This window comes from Oryzias latipes, chromosome 16 (genome assembly GCF_053564925.1).
Source record: "Oryzias latipes strain Hd-rR chromosome 16, Olatipes_Hd-rR_3.1".
Classification (NCBI taxonomy): Eukaryota; Metazoa; Chordata; class Actinopteri; order Beloniformes; family Adrianichthyidae; genus Oryzias; species Oryzias latipes.
The window spans coordinates 25,279,224-25,298,643 of NC_136252.1; the positions used below are offsets into that span (position 1 = coordinate 25,279,224).

Sequence of the window (19,420 nt, forward strand, 5' to 3'; positions counted from 1 at the left end):
GCAGACCTTTTCCCTGGTCGTGAGAGTGCCACCTCGCTCGTGCGCCAGCTCGCAGCAAAGTCTGTTGAAGTGGCCGTGGAGCTCCACGAGCGAGGCCACGGATGCCAGGGCCCGGGGGAGTTCTTCGGCCGCGCTCTTCACCCTCTGCGAATTGATGGACATGGAGGAGAAAAGTTGGTGCCTGTTCTCCTCGCCCGTCACGTTTACCGAGGAGAAGAAGAAGGGAGTGTGAAAGTCCTTTTTGGTGTCTTTCATGCGAATCACCACGCTCGCGGGGTTCGCCACGCCGTACATGTAGCTCGTGAGGTTTTCGTTGTTCACCTCGAAGGGCTTAGCGGAGACCACGCAGGTGCCCTGGGCCATGGACACGGTCTCGAACAGCCCCCTGAAGTAGGGCTGCAGCGCGTGCATCGCGTTGGACGTGTAGTTCGCGCTGCGGCTGGGGTTGGACGAGAACTCGATGCGGGTGTTCTTGTAGCCGTGTCGGGAGCTGAGCTTCTTCTTGTCCGAGACGAAGCGGAGCCTGCTCACGAGCTTGGTTTTCGTCGTGTTGGACTGCTGAAGGGCGTAGCGCCTGAGGCTTTCCGAGTACACCACGGCGCTGAACTTGCGATTGCCCACCGTGTTCACGTGAAGCACGTGGAGGAGCACGGAGCCGTTCAGGTCCACCACGCAGCTGCCGGCGGCCCTGAGGGTGTCGTTTGTCTCCTGCGGAGAAGGGCGCCGGGGCTCTGGCTCCCCGCCTCGCCCGAGCACGTCGGGGCTAGGGACGACACGGTACGGGCCTACTGAGCCAACCAAGTTCGCTGTGGCATCGGTGCTGGTCCAGGAGCCACAAAACCGCGAGCCAGCACAGTCGAGACACTCGGGTCTCTCGCAACATTCCTCCCCCCCTGTCGGATCTAGGCCCTCGCTGTGCACGCGGGTCTGGTGGAAGAACGGGGCAGTCTCGCCCCTGCCACGCAGAGCCGATACTCGCTCCTCGCGCCTGACGGCGGCCTTTGCGCTGGGAGAAGGGTCCATGCTTGCCGTGCAAAAACAGCGCCTCCCTGAGCTCGCTGGAGCAGAGGGCCGTCGACTGTAGCGGCCTTGAGAAAAACAGCTCCGCGTTGAAGAGCAGCAGCCTGCGGTTGCCGGCGTAAACCAGCACCAAGTGGGACCAGAGCAGCTCGCTCGCGATTTTCACTTCGGCCGAAACGTCAGGGGAACGGCGCACGCAGTCCCACTCGGGAGGTGGAGCGGAGGAGAGGTTTTCCGTCAGGTACTCCAGGGCCCTGGTCTCGTACGCGAGGCTCGGGGGCGCCGCCGATCCCCCGGACTCGGCGGCCGCCGTCAGTCTAGACCGCAGCGTCCTCGCGGCATCCAGAGCCCTGCCGTGACAGTCGCAGAGGAAGCACAGCCTGCAGTAAACGGGCAGCAGCTTCCCCAGGAACCGCACGCGGCCGGCCGGTCCGGGCCTCAACCGCCCGAAAGAGCCGTGGACCTGAGGGTCGTAGCCGACGTAGGCGCGTGCCCTAGGAGACCAGACGTCAGGGCCGGAGACCAGCTCCAGATGCTTGACCAGGCACTCTACTAAAGGCAGGTCGGCGAGCGAGGCGCTTCCGAGTTCGTCGACCAGGTATCGGATCAAGTGGGCGCAGTCGGTTATGTCCACGCAAACGGGAGGTTCGCGTCCCGCGGACATCCCCGAACTTTTTTTCGTGGCGAGCGCCGTCAAAGCATGCTACGGCTCGCTCCCGGACTGGGAGGGCGAAGGCGAGCCGAACGATGAGCCTCCTGTGCCCAAGAGAATCAGGGAGGAGGACGACGACCGAGGAGAGAGTCCTATCGACGTGGAATACAGGAGGCTGTACGGCGAACTGAGGGCCAAAGCCCTCTCTGACATAAAAGACATGGTGCGCGAGCACGTGGAAAGGCAAAGCACGGCCTCGACCTCGTACCAGTTCATGAACATGTACGGGCTGTGCTCCTTCGAAGAGCCCCGCGACCCGCGCGATCGACACCACGGCAGGGAAGAAACGCCTAGGTGCAAGTTCACCAACCTCGCGTGTCCCGTGGCCCGCGAGCGGACGGCAAACTCGGAAATGCTCGTGTCGGTCTGCGGGGCCCTCAGCCCTCTGGTGAGCGCGCGCGTGCAGCCCGGAGAGCTGCAGCTGACCCGCTGCGGGGAGCTCGATTACAGCAGGGCCGAGGAATCCCTGCGCAGACTGGAGGCCCGGCGCAAAACAAGGCCTGTCGGGACGACGCAGGAGGGCCGCTTGGGAAACACCATCGGGAGCATGGAGTCCCGATTCGCTTTCTGCGTGCGACGGGATCTGCACGCTCTGGGCTGCGCCTACCGGCAGCTGATGCTCACGGTTGAGCTGTTACACCTGAACATACTTCATTTCTTACATTCGTGAAGACTCGAGGCAGCGAAACAATAAAACAATGAAAACGGCTGTGTTTGTCATGTCACTTTATTCTTTTCGTAGGCTTGTTTTCAATCACTTTCCAACCGCACACAAATCATCTAAACGGACGACGGAGCGGTCTGCGGCATGCTTTCTTGACGCCCCAGCCTTTTCTCCTGCTCTCTCCTCCCCGGCCGCTCGCCGTCGGTTTGTACACACTCTGTGTCACTCTCTAAATGAAAAAAAAAAAAGTCTCTGTACTCTGAGGCAGCCCGAGCGACACCTCTCGCCGTCGGTCCTCTCCTCAGCATTGGGCCTCTTGTCGTCACTTGAGCTCGGTGTCGCGGCCGAGGTAGAGCCGTCGCGGCCAAACGTGTTTCATTTCGTACGTTTGTGAAGGATGGAGACAAGAAAATGACCAGACGACTCTGTGTTTGTTCTCTCACAACATTTTTATTCGCACATGTTTGCTTTCAACCACATTCCAAGTGCAAAGTTTTTTTTTTTCTTCCTTTCCATCTATCACAGCCCACACACCCCACCATCGACTCACTACAAAAAGAAAAATTCTTCGTCCTCGGAAACCCGACCAGTCTCACAGGCATCCCAGCGACCTCTCTTGGCGTCGTCGGCGTCAGAGTGGTCCAAGGGGCGTTTCGCATTTTCTTCCCCCGCGCCATCCTCCTGCCACGGCTCAAGCTCAGCGTCGCCGTCCATTTGCCCGGTGACCTCGATGTTGCTGTCTTTCACCGCGGACACCAGGGCTGCAAACTCTGTCTCCTTCATCTCCGGGGCCATCATCCTGATACGGCCCACGTCGATCCTGGGCAACACGCGAGACACCTCTTGCTTGATCCTCTCCAACACCTCGTCCCCGGTGGCGCTGCCTTGAGAGGCGATGCTGTCAAAGCCCCCGTATCCGCGGTTCGTATACAGGGCCGTGTTCACGCAGCCGTTGCTCATGATCGTCACTCGGTAGTAGCAGCCCCACCTGCAGGCTTTGAGAGACCCGAACGACTTCTGGGTGTTCGAAAACAGCCTGAGGCTGGAGCAGATCGTAACCGGTGCGTGGATCAGGCAGTCCGCGTTGGCGAAAGCGTGGGAGAACAGCAACCGGCGCTGGCCATCGCTGAACATAACTCTGTTGTAGCAGAGTCCGTGCTGCCGCATTATGTCTCTAACTCGAGCCTTGGTGCCCCCTATCATGGCCAGCGATTTGCGCAGGTAGCAGGGGAGGCGGGGGTTGTCGGGGTGCAGCCACTCGACTAGATCTAGATCGTGATAGTTTATCGGTGCGTGCGGATTCGGTTTGCTGAACATGGCGCACGTCAGCTTCAGGCAGTTGCCGTACAACGCCTGGAAGACGTTCGTGTTGTCGCTGTCTTTCCCGTGCCTGAATTTGGCCACGGTGGAGAGGGAGACCAAGCGGGAGCACAGCGTACTGTAGTTGAGTTTGGCCCCGGCGTAAGCTCCGTGCGCGAGCTCCACGCAGAAGAACCCCAAAGTCATCATGACGGTCTGTCTCATGGTCATGGAAAGCGTGAGCGCGCACATCGGCAGTGCGCCGTGGGCGAGGGACAGGCGGTACTCGCTCTTGTCGTCCAGCACGTCCTTGTGTATCTGCTCGTTGAAGCCGGGCTCGCTCATGGCTTTCACGCAACCCACCTCGGTGAACTCTCCGGAGTTGAACCTGTGGTGATAGCGAGCGAAGAAAGCGACTTCGGTCACCACCCTCTCCGCGCACACGGGTTCCTGGGCCGTGGAGAGCATCTTTTGCATGCGGCCGCCGGCTTCGCGCCTCAATCCGCAGCCCGCCTTGGGCGCCTCGTCCCGTTCCAGCGCGACCCTGAGCGCCTCCAGCAAGCCCGTCTTGAGCGAAAGGCCCAGAGTGACGCTGGAAAAGTCTCCAAATGCCGTCTTGTACTTCCCCGGAGGCTTCCTGTCCTCGGGGCCGGTGAAGATCTTGCCGAAGAACAGGCTCCTGCCCTCGGACTGACCAGCGAAACTGACGCCGGACGTGTACAGGCAGTTGCCGGCGCAGGGGCCGCTCCACCCTTCCAGGCGAGAGAACAGCTCTCTGCTCTGGTGACGCGCCTCGGCCGCAAACCTCCTCATGGAGCCGTTCAGGGCCGCCATCACGGTCTCACAGAACTCGCTGTTGGCGTGGCAGGGCAGCATGTTGCGGATCGTGCCGAAGAGCGCGCACTGCACGTAGGCCATCACGTTGTCGCAGAGCAGGCAGGAGCGGATGAGGTTGACGTGCTCGCCCGGGGACACGGCCATTTTCCCGATGCAAGAGTCGCGAGTCATGCGCAGCCTGTCTCCGAACTGGGGGGCCACGAACCAGAGCGTTTTGCTAAGGCTCTCCTCGATCTTGTAGCCCAGAGTGCGCAGCTGCAAGCTGGCGCTGGTCCACGTGAGGTCGTCCTCCAGCACGGAAGAGACGTCCGCGCCATCGTTCGTGATCTCGTAGCCCTTGTACAGCCTGTAGTACTTCAGCTTGGCTTCGGGGTCTGCTTTCGCCTCCGGGCCGTCCGCCTTCCTGGGGAACGCTTCGAACCACGGGATGAACATGGGCTTCAGCAGGGTGGCGGCGCACAGGGGGTCGCAGAAGTTGCCCTCCAGGAACGGGGAGAGAGCCACGCTCATGAGCGTGGCGAGGCTAGCTTCGTCCAGGCAGGAGCTGAGGAACACGGCCGTAAGCTGGACGAGAAACAGAAACAACATGTGAGCCGGCTCCTCTCCCTTGACGTGGGGGATCGCTTTCTCTCTGAGATCCTCCACGTCGAACAACCCCGTCAGTTGGCTAGCCAGAGATGCGATCCGCCTGGCCTCCCGCGTGTTTTCTCTGCGAAACTTGACGAACACGGAGGGGCAGAGCTCCCCGTCGCTCATCGGCGGCTTTTCGATTGCTCCGCCGTCCTGGCTCGGGGCTCCCTCGCCGCCGTCTCCGACGTTCAGGGCCTCCCGGTAAAGGCCGAGGACTCGCTCTGTGCCGAACAGTCCACACAGACCTGAGAAGAGCGCTCGTTCCTGCTGGGGGTCCACGCGAGGCACGTTCCTCATCCCGGTGAAGTGACCCAGGTGTTCGGCGTGCACTCTCAACACCCTGTCGGGGAACAGGGCCGGGCAGTAGACATGCAGCGTGACGGGCGATCCGAGGAGCACGGGCGCGAAAGCTTCCACGGGGCACGGGTAAGCGACGGCGGAGTCGTGCGGTCCGGTTGCCACGCAAAAGCAGCCCTCGTCCAGGCTTACCTTGAGTGCCTCCACAACCACGCCGTGTGCCATAACAAAATTAGACAGGGTTCTCGGGACAGTTCGAGCGTTCGAGCTCAGCTGGTCAGGCTGCTGACGAGCAAGGCCAAAGCTCCGGTCGAGGATTACGGCGAAGCCTACTCGCTGTGCTCTAACCTTTGGGATTCGACTCTGCGCCCCGTGCTGGTCGGCTCAGACGGTCTGTTTGGAGAGGGGACTGTGCCCGACCGCGACAAGCTGTCCAAGCTGAGGGGGCGCGAGGCAATGCTCAGGGTGGCCCTGCTTGCTGACTTCTACAGGTTCCAAGCAGAAGATCTGTTTTTTGACGAGTCGCACTCTTCGCACAAGGCCCTGGCCCTCAGACTGGAGGCTTTTAGGCTCATCTCGGACCAGCGGGCAGAGGGCAGCTCCGTCGTCCGACCTCCCTCTCGGGAGAAATCAGGAGCGCCTCTCGACGGCGGAGCGGGCCCCCAGGCCAAGTCGCGGCGGAGCCGAGCGGCTCTCGGAGCGAACGAATGCGGGAGACGGGTGACACGTGTACTGCGCTCAGTGTCTCCTTTCGCCACCCTCCGGACGACCTCTGCTCCATTGAGCAGCCGCCCGGAAGGCGACGGGTCGAGCGGAGACCCCGTGAAGTGGTCTCGCTTCTGCTTTGCCCCCAGGAGACGGTCGTACCACTGCAAACTCGTCAGAGCATTTCAGTGCGTGAAGGCCTCGGGCCACTCGATGCTCGCGCTAAATTCGGAGTGGCCCTTGAGCTGCTATTACAGGCTGGCCGCCGCTTACACGACGGACCGGCCGCTCGAGATGGCCGCGGCGTGCATCCCGCAGCTCAGGGAAGCAGCGGACATGGTCAGCAGGGAGCAGTTCGGGCAGCTGCGAAGCCAGAGCCCCGAACGACGGATGCTGCTGTACGCCGTGTTGAGCTGTCACATAAACTGGATAGACTACAACCACAAACAGATACTGCTGGCACCCGTGGGGCTTCCGGGCCGGGACCGGGCTCGGGCCGCGGAGGGAGACCTGAGGTGCGTCAGGTGTCTGAAGAACCAGACGTTCCGATCGTCCGAAGTGAAAGGCAACCCCAGGAACATCGACGTGGCGTTCGATTTCGAACAAATGAAATTCGTCTCGTCCTGCTGCGCGGCCCCGGTGGCGAACGTGCCGCTCAGCACGTCGACCGTGAACACGTGCACCTTCACCGACCTGAAGCAGATGTACACCGTGTGCCCCGCTTGCAAACAGACCATTTTCTCCGAAGTACTAGTGGATTTGGAAACGCTCCACACGCGCTGCGTGTTTTGCGCATCAAACCGAATCGGCATCTGAGATCCCGTCGTGTCCTCCTGCCCCTCCCTCCTTGACCCTCCAGATGGACCGGGAACCGGGGACCGAGGCGTCAGTGTTTCGAAGCGTCTGCGAGCTGCCCGACCCGACGTTTCGGGACATAATGGACAGACACTACGGGAGCGAGGCCCACTTCGCCTCTTCTCGAAGACCTCGCGGAGGGCCCGCTCTGAAGACGGGCAAGTACGACAACCTGTCCGCGTACCTGGACACCGTGTATGTGCTGGGAAGGAGGGAGCGCGTGATCGAGGAGATAGTCCGAGCTCACAAGAGCTTGGCGGTCGTCGAAGAGGACCCAGCTCCGAACGAAGGCAAGATCCCGGAGGAGGCGTCCTCGGCAGGAGCGCCCGTTGCTCTTGTCGATCCTCTGCACGATTCGCAGTACTTGGACGGCGTGGCGAGCAACACCACTCTCAGCTTCTACGCGGAAATCGGAGGGGAGCGTTGGGACGAGGACCGCCCGGGAGGGTGTGAGGCATGAGAGCCTGGGCTCGGGACTCCCGATCTCAGGGGGAGAAAGACGTCAGGCTGACGCCCTGCGATATCACGACGCCGCGTTGGTGTCATTGTGTTTCTGTGTGCTGCTTGTGTAATTTTTGGTTGGTTTTGGAACACGCTTTTGATGGTTCGAGTCAAATAAAAGACACAACATTACAGTCTGTGTGTAGTTCACTTCAGTATAGTTCAGTGCGTTTCGAGTATGCTCCAGGGGCTCTCATAAACTCAGCCATTCAAAGTGGCAGGTTTCCTCGCACAGAGTGAGGTCACCACGTCGCGTTAGGCCCCTTTTTAGGTAAAATACGTGCCACTTAGTACGCTGACCTTCCCGGACCCGAAACCGTACACCGTCTGCCCCGCTTGCAAATAGACCATTCACTAGTGGACCTAGACACGCTCTACACACGCTGCGTGTTCTGTTCATGGAAACGAATCGGCATCTGAGATGTCTTCGCAACCTCCTCTCCGAACCCTCCGGATAGAGCGAGCCGTTTCAGCGCCCGAAGGCGGATGGGGACAGCGGTTTGTGGAGTTCGGGGTTCGTGGCTACTACGAGCCGTACGTCATGAGGTATCACGACAGAATGATCGCGACCCTGCCTCGCCCCATCTCGGAGAGGAAGGAACGAAAGCGTGATCGAGGAAATAGTGGACCCTCGCAAGAGTTTAGCGGTCATGGAAGAGGACCCCTCTCCGGGCGATACGACCGACGAAGGGGAACGCAGAAGAGGAGTCCGCGGCAGGAGGGCTCAGAGTGTTCCTCGATCCGCGGCACGCCACAGACCGCTTAGGAGAAGATCGGAGATCCTAGGCGATGCAATAATGGTGCGGAGAAGCCAAAGAACTCGGCGTCGTAGACCACTGATCTACAGAAGAATGGCTCCCACACAAAGAACAGCCCGAATTTCGGGGGTCGTGCGAGACAGCCGAGTCCGAGGAGAGGAACGTGAGCTCGGCACTCCGCAGAGGAGAGGAACATGAGCTCGGCACTCCGCATACGAGGGAGGATTTCAGGGGGGGGGGGGGAGAAGGACATCGGGAGGCCACCCTGCTATAACGGTGTGGCGGTGCCATTATGTTCGTGTGTGCTGCTTGTGTAACTTTTTTTTTTTCCTTTGGCACATGTTTTTGACGGTATGAGACAAATAAATGAACAAAAAAAAAGGTTGGTGTGGTGTTTAAATTGAACTTAAGCTCTCAAGTTGATCCGGGTTTAGACGGCATGTGCGCGACGGGGCCTTCCGAGCCTCAACTGGTTGTGGAGCTGGAGGGGTCCGATGCTCCGGTCCTTCTGGAGTACACGTGGGTGCAGCTTTACGAAATAGAGAAAAGGTTGCCCTCGAGCGTGACGCTCACCGGCCCGAAACTAGGAGGTCCCGTCTTCATCCCAGTCGGGCCCGGCGCTCTGCGAGGCGCGCGCTGCATGGTCCTGAGGGTGGTGTACTCGCAGGGGAGTGAGAGTTATGGTCTGGTGACGGACAGGCATTTCAGAGCCGCGAAGGGACATGCCAAGGGCTACCCGGTGAAAAGGATCTCCGTTTTGGCCAGCGCACCCCTGGCCTGGGTTGAGCTGCGCCACTCCGAGCACTACGACACAGCAGAACCTGGAGCGAGTCTGGCCTGCGGACATGGAACGGATAAGGCTGAGAAGCTAGTGTCCTCGATATATACCAGCTTGAACCGCTTCTCCTACTACACGGTCGCGGCGTCTCGCGACGGGGACCTGTCTGAAAGGGAGAGAGTTGCGCGAGAGGTCACGGTCGCGACGCTGGCCACGCTGGGAGCCCCGCTCGCGTTTAAAATCTTGCACGAACAAAGTCGGCTGACCGTGGCCCGCGCTGCGCTTCGTACTGACGGCAGAGCGTCAGACTCGAGCTGGCTCCCCGACCCCACGCAAGCCGTCTGGGGCACCAGTGTGCTGTGGCGACGAGAGGGTGACGCAGACCCCGGAGCCCTGTCCCGCTGGGTGGTCAACAGTCCCCTGAGGCCTCCTTCACCACCGAGCTCCGGCGTGTGGCTGCTAGCGCATCTCACTCGCTCGGGGATCGAGGTGGTCGAGCCCGAAGGCCCAGACGTCATTTCAGCGGACCGCCAGGTCCGCGCGCCGTACTGGGCCGTGGTGTTGACCGCACTGTGCTGCGGAGCGCTTTCGCGTTGGTCTCGCGAACTGGACCTGCTCTCGCGAGAGCTGCGGAGCGCTGGGATTTCCTGGGGGCGAATCTGCCAACGGTGCAGTTTCGCGAACGGCGTCTGCCCCTCGGCCTGCGAGCCAGCGGCCCTAAGGACTCTGGCTGTGTCTCAGATCGACGGCCTGCTCTTGGGAAAAATCTGCACGACCCTGTGCGCAACGGTGCCGGCGCAAGGCGGGAGGCTCTGCCTGAATCACCGTAGGACATTCGGAGTCAGTGCGGAAGAGCTGAGGGAAGGCGGGAGGCACGGCGGCGGGCTGGAAGGCAGCAGGGGGGATGAGCCGAGAAGCGAAGCCAAAGAACTTCACCGTCGCGCGGAGGCCGAGGAGGAGCCGGACGCTGGCTGGTGGATCTGGCAGAAACGGGCTCGACTCGAACTCAGGGAGAAGGTGCTCGGACGCTCAGTTGGAGAAGATCCCTCCTACCTCAGGTTGTGGAGCAGCTACTACTCGAACGGGAGGGCCGACGAGCTGCGAGCGCAGCTCGGGGGGGCTTCTCTCTCGTCAGACTATTGGAAAGGACTGTCTTGCGGAGTTCTTGGGTATCATATCGGGACTTGTCCGTTCGGGCTCTACTGCGACCTGCTCGACATCGAGGACCGATCCCGCCGTCTCAGCAGACCGCCCGTCGACGAGGAACAGCTATTTGGAGGAAGCCCTTGACGAAGCCCATGCGTTCCATAGGCAATTCGACGCCCTGGCCAAATGGTTCCACAAGAATCTGGCCTACGCCGAGGGCCAGGAGGCGATGCTGGGATTCGAGCTGACATCCGAACTCTGCGTCAGCTACGACGCGGCGCTTCACAGGTTGACGGGAGCAGTGCAGGATATGTTCCGCGACCGGACATTCGTGAGGGAACCTGGGGGACTGGCACTCGCGGACGAAACCCTGGGAGTCGTGTCCGAGATACTCGCCGGGGGAAATGAAGCGGAGGACGAACGTGGGCAGCGGGCCCTGATGCGTGCCCTGGAATCACTTGAGTCCGCGTCCCCGGGCTGTGGTACATTTCACTGGCCTCAAGCTGAGCCACAGGGCCGCCTCAGTCCCTCACACGTTCGCGCCTGTTGGAAAAGTGTGGTAAGTGTTGGCTGGGTCCTGCATGACAAAGTCCAGAGTTTAGCGGAGCGTCTCCAAGTCGCGTCAAGAGAGGCTCGCGACCAGAAAACATACGAGTCCCGCTTGGCTGAGCTGAGCGATCAACTGGGGCAGGTTAGCCTGAAGTACACCACGGACAAATCAGCCCATCAGCAGATGAAAATAGACCTCGCAAAAGAGCACATGGAGATGGAAGCCAAAGTTAGAAAAGCAAACTTGGACTTGGCTGAGCTGCGGCAAGAGTTAAGTTTCGCTGAAAATGTCATAGCCTCATCGAAGAAGGACTTAAGCGAGAAGGGGCGAGTCCTGGAGAAGCTGCAGAACGAAGTGAAGGAAATGAAAGCCGAAAAGGAGACAGCCTTGATGCTCTCGAAGAAATCGGAGGCCGAAATGAAGCGAAACGAAGCCGAGAAGAAGTCCCTGTCAAAGCGCGTAATTGAGCTGGAGGCCCATCTGAAGCAGAGCCGAGAGCTGGCCGCAGAACACTTAGATCGAAGCAAGGTGGAGGAGGAGCGCGCATCAAAGCTCATCGCCCAGCTGCAGGACCGAGAGAAGCAAGCGGAGGCCGAAAACGAGTCCCGGTCGAAACGCGTCAACGAGCTGGAGGCCGAACTGAAGCGGAGTCGAGAGCTGGCCGCCGAGAACGCAACCGCGACAGACGAAAGTCAGAGCCAGACCAAGGCCCTCCTGACACGTCTGAAACGGGCCGATGAGACGATAGCCGGACAAAAGTGCCTCACGGAAAAGCTCACGTACGAAACGGAGATTCTGAAAGGTATCGTGGCCGTTGTGTGCCAACTGATAGGCGTGGAGAAAAGCGCAGTGGAGACGGAGCTGATCGAAAGAATCCGGTGTGCCGCGCTGTGCTCTGCGAAGAGAGTGTCACGGCTGCTCCGGCACGACTGCGTCAGAAGGCTAAAAGGACTCGACCGCAGCGAAGATGAAGCGATGGGATCCCCCGGAGGCTCGCTGTTCCAGGACTATGAAAATTACATAAGGACAACCGTGTCATCTCTGTGTACGGAGCAAACTCCGATGGAGCACACAGAAGCGTCCTGCAGCGACACCTGGAGAAGGGTGGCCAAGCGAAAGCTGAACCTGGGCTCCCGGCAGGCCAGCCCCACAAGCGAATTGACGGAGGTGGACGAAGGCTCGAAAACCGGTGCGTCCACGCCGACGAAAGTACACAGGGCCGCCTCGTCAGGCGGAGACGCGTTCCGATCAAACTGCGCTTCTTCCAAGCGCCCTGATTTTTTGAAAACGGAGGCCAAGTCAGAAAGATCGGAGCACCTACGTGTCCACTGCGTGCGACTCGGGGAGAGCTCGGCCTCCGTATCGCTGCCAAACATTGTGCGGCATTACACCCATCAAGACGTGAGGCTCATACACTTGGGTGAGAGCAAAAGCGCTCCGAAGACCCTTTGCGGGGTGCTCCAGACCACAGATGATGTCGCCAGGGAATGCAGCGCCGTGGATCTACGGTGCTCGAAAGCGTTCCTACAGCTATCGCAACTTCTCAGCTGCAAGCTGGTCGCTATCTGGTCGCCTTGCGAAGGATACGAGATCCACGGGGCGTCCACGGAGCACCTGTACGCCATCGTGCTGAGTAAAGACCCCGATCCGGCCCGCGAGACGAGGTGCTACATGGTAGCGACGCGTGAGGGAGGCGCAAACCCAGAGGAGCCGTACTTGTACAATTTGGCGAAGCTGACAAAGGTCAAATCTGCACAACCCGCCGCGGTCAACTGTTCAGATCCGCCGCATTGGGATCACGTAGATAAGGCGAGCAACGCTAGCGGCAGGGCGCCGGTGGTGGAGGTTTCGGAAATCACCCTGATCGGAAATTGAGCCGCTGTCACATGAGGGGACCAGTTCAGAGCATAGGAGCCTGGGCTCGGGAACGCTTGTTTGGGAGAGAAGGATGTGGGGCTGCCGCCCTGAGACATTATGTTTGCCATTAGGTTCATTGTGTGCTGCTTCTGTATCCTTTTATTTTCGGAACATGTTTTGGATGGTTGAAGTCAAATAAAAGATAAAATGCTGTAGTCTGTGTGGTGTTTAAATCGATTTCATACCGACGTCCTTGTGTCAAGCGGTTCTGTGCCTTTATTGCGTGCCCTTGCATTTCGAGTTTGCTCCAGATGCGATCATGAAATTCACTTTTTGATCAGACGGAAAGCTCTCCCGTCAGGGCCTTTTTCCTTTGACATACTAATGAGGCTGCGGCAACGGGAGGACGACCCAAGGGGCCGAGAAGAAGAAAGGCAACCTGACCGTTCTGAGATCACGGAGACTCACGGAGACCCTCAAAATGCACAAGCTCCGGTTGGGTGAAACCAACGGTCGCAGAACGCTGATCGTCAGAACCTCATCCGAGGAGACGACTTACGCGGAGCTCGAAGGAATGGGTGGTAGAACGGAAGATGGTCGCTACCCCCTTGGCCGCTGCGCTTGTCCAGACGAAGATTTCGCCGGTTGGGACTCTGACGTTGATGCTCTGAGCGGAGCGAATGCTTTGATAGCGGCCGGCATCGCAGCGTTGCCCGTACGGGTGAGGCGCGTGGGAAAGACTCACTTGTTCGTGGAGTACGCGATTGCAACAGAGAAGAACGGAGACCCGGATTTGCGGCGCATGGGGGTGGCGTGGCTCTGCACGAATTACTCCGGCGAAGGGACAATACTTGCCAACGGAATGCACGGCGTCATCCGCTGCTGTGAAAGAAGACTCTTGGAGGGCATTGCCGAACAAACACCCACCTGGACTTTGCTGCACGTCCCCCCTGACAGGGACAAGCACTGGGGCACGAGAATACAGCCTGTTTCTTTGGAGGAGATACGTTGCGTAAAACGCAAGTGAGCACGGCTGGAAAGTGCGTATAAGTCTGCACCAAAGATTTTCAGACAGAATACTGCGACGCCAAGACAACTCTGTGAATGTCCACGGCAAACGAATAAAGAACAGAAAAAGTGAATGTGTCTGAGTCTTTTTATTTGCTTAAGAAGCTCAACGATATCAGGGTCAGCGAAACAACACGGAATAACACACTTTGAATCTTTTCAGATACAATGTAGTAAAAACACGTTGTTCTTGTCTTGTTTTATTTTTTATTTTAAACAAACACCACAAAAAAAACAAATAAAGACCTCGATGCCATAAGCCTTGTTGCGCATGACCACAGGGCCCCGAGAGAAACCGGGTAGACCGTTCAGGCCAGCGCGTCACAAATTTTGGACAAAGCCCCTCTTTGCTAGTGAAGCAGAAGAAGGCCGGGGCAGAGGTTACAGGGATTTGGGACTGTCGAGAAGACGACGGCGGGGACGGTGGGGATAAGGCCGAGGCAGGGGTGACAGGGATTTGGGACTTTCGAGAAGACGACGGCGGGGACGGTGGGGATAAGGCCGGGGCAGGGGTTACAGGGATTTGGGACTTTCGAGAAGACGACGGCGGGGACGGTGGGGATGCAGCAGGTGATGGCCCCGGCATTGACTGTGGAGGGTCCGCGATGGTTGAAGAAGCCAGAGGATGTCAGGCTCTGTGAGAGCTGCTGGGGTGGGGAAACGTCCATCTGTCGGTAGCCGTCCTTGTTCAGAGCGGCTCGGGGCTCTGATGTGGGCTGAGCGGGGAGCAGCTGATGGGAATTGTGAATAAATCCACAACTTCCGCCGTGGAGGCATGGGCGCCCCTTATAGAAATGGTGGCAAAGGTTCATTTTGAGCTGCAGGCTCCGCAGGTCTCCGTAGCCATGGGCGTACCGACATTTCCCTCCGTACTTGCAGACGCCGTTCTTCGCGAAGAACCAGCACAATTTAGTCTTGTAATTGGCGGAAATGTTCAGACAGTCAGGTTTCTGCTGCGGCATGCCGCCGTCTCTGTAGCAGCCCGATTTGCTCATTTTGTTGGTAAGGGCAGACGTGGGGGATCCGTGATGGTTGATGAAGCGAGAGGATGTCCGGCTCTGTGAGAGCTGTTGGGTGTTCAGAGCGGCTCGGGGCTCTGATGGGGCCAGAGCGGGGAGCAGCTTATTGGAATTGTAGATAAATCCAACCATTTTGTTGGTAAGGGCTGTGATGTCGATGTTGGATATGAAGGAAAGAAAAAAATAAGAATAAAAAATCCCCAACTAAATCCTTTCTACGTAGGAGCTGTGTCATAGAACACAGAGAACACAGCCGCTAAAATTTCCTAGTTCCAAAGCTGCAGACGAGAGATGGGGCCAGCTTTTCACCTCGCCAGGTCAGCGTCCAGACAGCCCGACCTTTTCTATTCACTCTGTCTGACCGCAATTGACTCTGTCCGACCGGCGCTAAGGGAGTCCGACAGTCATTCACTCTGTCCGACCGACCCTTAGGGAGTCCGACCACACATCACTGAGTCAGATGGCATCTTACGCTACCAAACCGAGATGTAGGGGAGGGACTGAGAAACGCTGGCTCCGACCTCAGCTCTCTCACACCGATTTCCACTCTGAGAATCCGTCCTCCGCCATGAGAGGCCGACCGAGGCAGGCAGACTCTGACGCCATGCTCTGCGTTCCTCTCCCCTGAATCACCCTGTTACGTGATCTCTCCTGCCTGTGAGCGAGGGGCGTGCTGGGTTTACGCGAGCTGACCGGTCGCGGCCTCTCTTTCGGGCTTGTGGTTGGGATTTGGCCAGGGACCTTTTTTTTTTTTGGGCAGGGGGGATTAGAATCTGCACAGCGAGTGTTTTCTTCTGCAAGTATAAAAGGCAAGAGTGGAGAGCTGACAGAGGCAACCTCTTCAGGCGTGAGTTGTGTTTGCGCACTGCAGTAAGAAAACTGTTCTTTGTGGGGTTTTTTTTCTCTTGAAGACACAATGACTACCACTTCGATGCTGCATCTGACCCTGTTCGTGTTCGTGCTGTTGACATCAGTGGACTCTTGTGTTTTACATCACAGCAACGAGCCTTCTTACTCGGACGGCGTTCGTCGGCCTGAGATTCTCATGCCTGACCTGGTTCCAATGGAGCCCGTGATGACTTTCGGAAAACTCCACAACACGACAGACTGTATGTATGTATGTGTGCATTTTAGCTACCCGCCTATCGCAAAGCGCTTCTCTCCCAACCAGTGTTCGCTGTCTTCTGTTTGCAGTGCTCAGCAAGTTGAAGGAAACCGTGAGAAAGGCTCAGGAGGAACTGGATAGATGGCCTAGTCAGAGAAATGGAGCCAAACCTCTAGCCCTGTCTCTCGTCGCAGCGGCTGCCACTGTTGTTTTCGCCGCGCTCTGAGACGAAGAGCGGAAGCTGAGTTGAGCCCGAAGCCCTCAAAAGACCCGAGGGCCCTCGCGCAGTTACGAAACAAACTACGCCAAGTGGTGTTCCACGTTGAGTGCTACATCCCTTTTCATCTCCATCGCTACAAACGTGTAAGCGTGCTCCCAGAGCGGGCCAGTGGTGCTGAATGATACATCTGCTATTATGGTCAAACGTATTCAAAATAATAAACAAAATTTACACCTGTACGATACATAGAGTCTGTGGTCATTGGCTCATTTTTTTTTTTATTGAAAAATGATAAACTCAGACATTGCAAAGCCTCTTGAACTGTGTATTTTTACATGACACCCGTGACGCATTGTTGCAAGACCTCAGCCTTTTCTCCGTCTGTCATGTGGGACAAACGCTTCCATTCCTCATCGTCCAACAGCTGGCGAGCCGTAAGCCTCTTGTCGTGCCTGAGAGCGATTAGGCGGAAGGCGATGCGTTTGGTGTGCTCACACTTCATAGTGTTGGGTATCAGTTCCTGCCTGGCGGGCGTCGATTCCTCCGCTCCCCCGTCGGGATCCGAGGCCGCCAGTGCCATGACTTTGCTCAGAGTGCTGGACCCACGCGTTGCAGCGAACACCACGGCGCCTTCCTTTGCGTCCAGTATCATAGCTCCCAAACTCCACATGTCTACGGCGCACGTGTACTCCGCGGCGTTCCCGCGGACAAACAACTCCGGAGCCCTGTAGGGCTCCGTCACCACGCAAAGGCTCATGCGTCGGGAGTACTGTCTGGCTAGGCCCATGTCGCCCACCTTCACCGTCAGATCTTCCTCGAGAAGCACGTTACTCGGAACCAGGTCCCTGTGTAAGATGTTCAGTCCGTGCATGTACTCCAGGGCGTTCGCCGTCTGAAGCGAGAAGCTGGCCACGAAGCTGAGCGGAGCCGGTGGCTGGCGGTGAATAGCTTTGGTCAGCTCGAAGGGCACGTGAGGCATGAGCATCGCCACCCGATCTTCGTCCATGAAACAGTCCAGGAGCTGTATTATGTTGGGATGACCTTTCAGCGCTGTCAGGCAGGACAACTCTCTCACAGTCGCGTCCTCTATAACGTCTGCCTGCTTGTGACATTTGAGGGCATATTCTTGGCCGTTTCTCACATCTCGCACCCTGTAGACAACTCCGTAGGTGCCTTGCCCGATCACTGGTCGCACTGGGTCTTTGTAGTACTTCTCCATGCGGGAGCAAAAGAAAAACAAGAAAAGGATCAAACGGGCTCCTGAGGAACGTCTCCTCGTTCCCAATGCCTTAAAGTGCGTGTCTAAGAAGCGTCCTCTCGTCCACACCGGTTGTTTCAGTGTCTGACACTGGCCCTCCAGACTTTAAAGCACTCTGAGGGCAAAGCCCCCGGAGGCTGTCAGAAAACAACCACCGGGTCACATCCCAAGGTGCGTGCACAAGAGTGCAGTTCCGACCGCAAAAACAAAGAGTCCAAGTGCCGGTCCTACAAGGTCATGGCACTTCGTGGCTTCAGGTGAAGGGAAAAAGTCAGCGAAGTCATCCTGGTCATGAAGAAAGCGTTAAAAAAAGAACAGAAAGAGGAACAGAAAAAAAAAAAAGCAAAACATGAAGACAAATTGTTTCATAACAGCGATAGCATGAAGTTCAACCCCCTAGAGTACAGGCCACTCACCCAACACATCTCTTCCAGCCAGCCTCTGTGCTCTGTGAGCAAGTACGAGGCGATCGCCTCTGACACTGTGTCAGCCAAGAGGGAGCCAGGGCTGCCACTGAACCTGTCCTGATGTTGGCACACCGCGGCCCCCAAACATATCAGACTGACCACACGGCCCCAGTTGATGATCCCGTCCTCGAAAAGGCTTTTCGCGACGTTGACCATCGCGGCATCGGGAAATGAATCACCTAGATCTGAAACCATCTCTAAAGTGGGACACCGGACAAGGAGAGATCACGCTGAGCGTACAGATAACTCTGAAAAAACAGATCTGTTTGTGCTGCTCACCTGTGTATTTCGGTCTGTGAACCTCCAGCACTTCACACACAGCTCTCGTCATAGCATTTACAGCTTCCCGACAACGCGGCCTTTCGACTTCAAAGTCTTGGCGTCGTCCAACGAAGTGCCCCAGAACACCTTTGATCAAAATTCTAATTTCCTCATCCATGCTGAGCTCTGCTCCTCAAATCGCAAAGCCCGACGATTTTCTCTTTGAGCACAGAGGGGGGTAAATAAAAAGCTGTATGAGGAGAAAACCAAACAAACAACAAAGCTACAAGCAAGCCTAGGTGACTTTGAATTCAACCTAGGTGACTGTGATATTTCATTTTCATCACTGTCCGTGCACAAAGGCTCTCTCTGTAGGCTCCGTGTCACTGGGACTCCCTGAATTCAGTGTACACAGGGATCGGCGGTCGTACTCTGACTATCGGTCGGAGTCACTGAGCGACGGTCGGAGTCACTGAACGGCGGTCAGAGTCACTGAGCGGCGGTCGGATGTTCTGAGCAGCGGTCGGACTCCCTGCGCGACGGTCGGACACTGTGAAAGGCCGGCGGACACTGCAAAGAGCAGTCGGATTGTTTGTCTCATGACTGGCCTCCGTGCAAGTTGCTTGCGAGTGTGTGTGCAGTGGTGGTGAGCAGATTTCTCCACCCTATCCCTCCTAGCCTAAGGGTTGGGCCTGTGTGCAGTGGTGGTGAGCAGATTTCTCCGCCCTATCCCTCCGAGCCTCAGGGTTGGGCTGTTCAAAGCATCGAGGAGGTGGGAAACCCCAACTGGGAGGATGTAAGTGGCCTTCGAACCTCCCCTCTAAGAGCTAGAGAGAGCGCAAGGATCAGGGTTGGGCTGTTCAAAGCATAGAGGAGGTGGGAAACCCCAACTGGGAGGATATAAGTGGCCTTCGAACCTCCCCTCTAAGAGCTAGAGAGAGCGCAAGGATCTCGCAGGACTTAGGCTGAATTCACCAGAGTGGATTAGGAGAGCTGTTGCTGCTGTTTCCACTTTGTCCGTACGCGCATTCAACAGGTCTTGCTTTCGAAATGGCTACGGTATCGGCGACTGAGGCGGCCGCGTCTACAAATCAAACCTTCGTCGTTTCCAGCAGCCCTCCGTGGTACTTCGATACTGTGGACCACGACGAGGTCTTCACGTGCTCGCACCCACGTGGCGTTTTCGATGCAGTGGTAAGCATGATGACCCAAAAGGAACGGCGCCTGAGCAACGAAGAGCACCTGCGTTACAGGCCGAGGGTTCTGAACAAGATGATCAGAGACGCGGTCATAGCGGACTCTGGTAGGATACCCCAGCGTCCCTCTCGATCTCTCCTGCTCGCCCTTATGGACCTGGTGGACCTTCTGGGAGGCAGCGACTTCGGATCCATCGTCACTTCGGACAGAGCCGGC

The 19,420-nt window shown here is 57.8% G+C and overlaps 2 protein-coding genes across 3 annotated transcripts in view; one reads left to right on the plus strand and one right to left on the minus strand.

The window, feature by feature from the left end:
- The window catches only part of LOC101163604 (apolipoprotein C-II), a 302,043-nt gene that overhangs the window by 55,948 nt on the left and 226,675 nt on the right, over window positions 1-19,420 (plus strand). The gene's annotated exons all lie outside the window — the stretch shown is intronic.
- Window positions 16,302-17,449, minus strand: LOC144984607 (cell division control protein 2 homolog 3-like). The gene has a single exon (XM_078933617.1). It carries the CDS (start codon window positions 17,238-17,240, stop codon window positions 16,353-16,355), a length of 888 nt encoding a protein of 295 aa, XP_078789743.1. The 5' UTR covers window positions 17,241-17,449; the 3' UTR covers window positions 16,302-16,352.

Coding starts and splice junctions, on each gene's coding strand:
- LOC144984607 (XM_078933617.1), bottom strand. CDS start 17,240: ATGGAGAAGTACTACAAAGACCCAGTGCGACCAGTGATCGGGCAAGGC.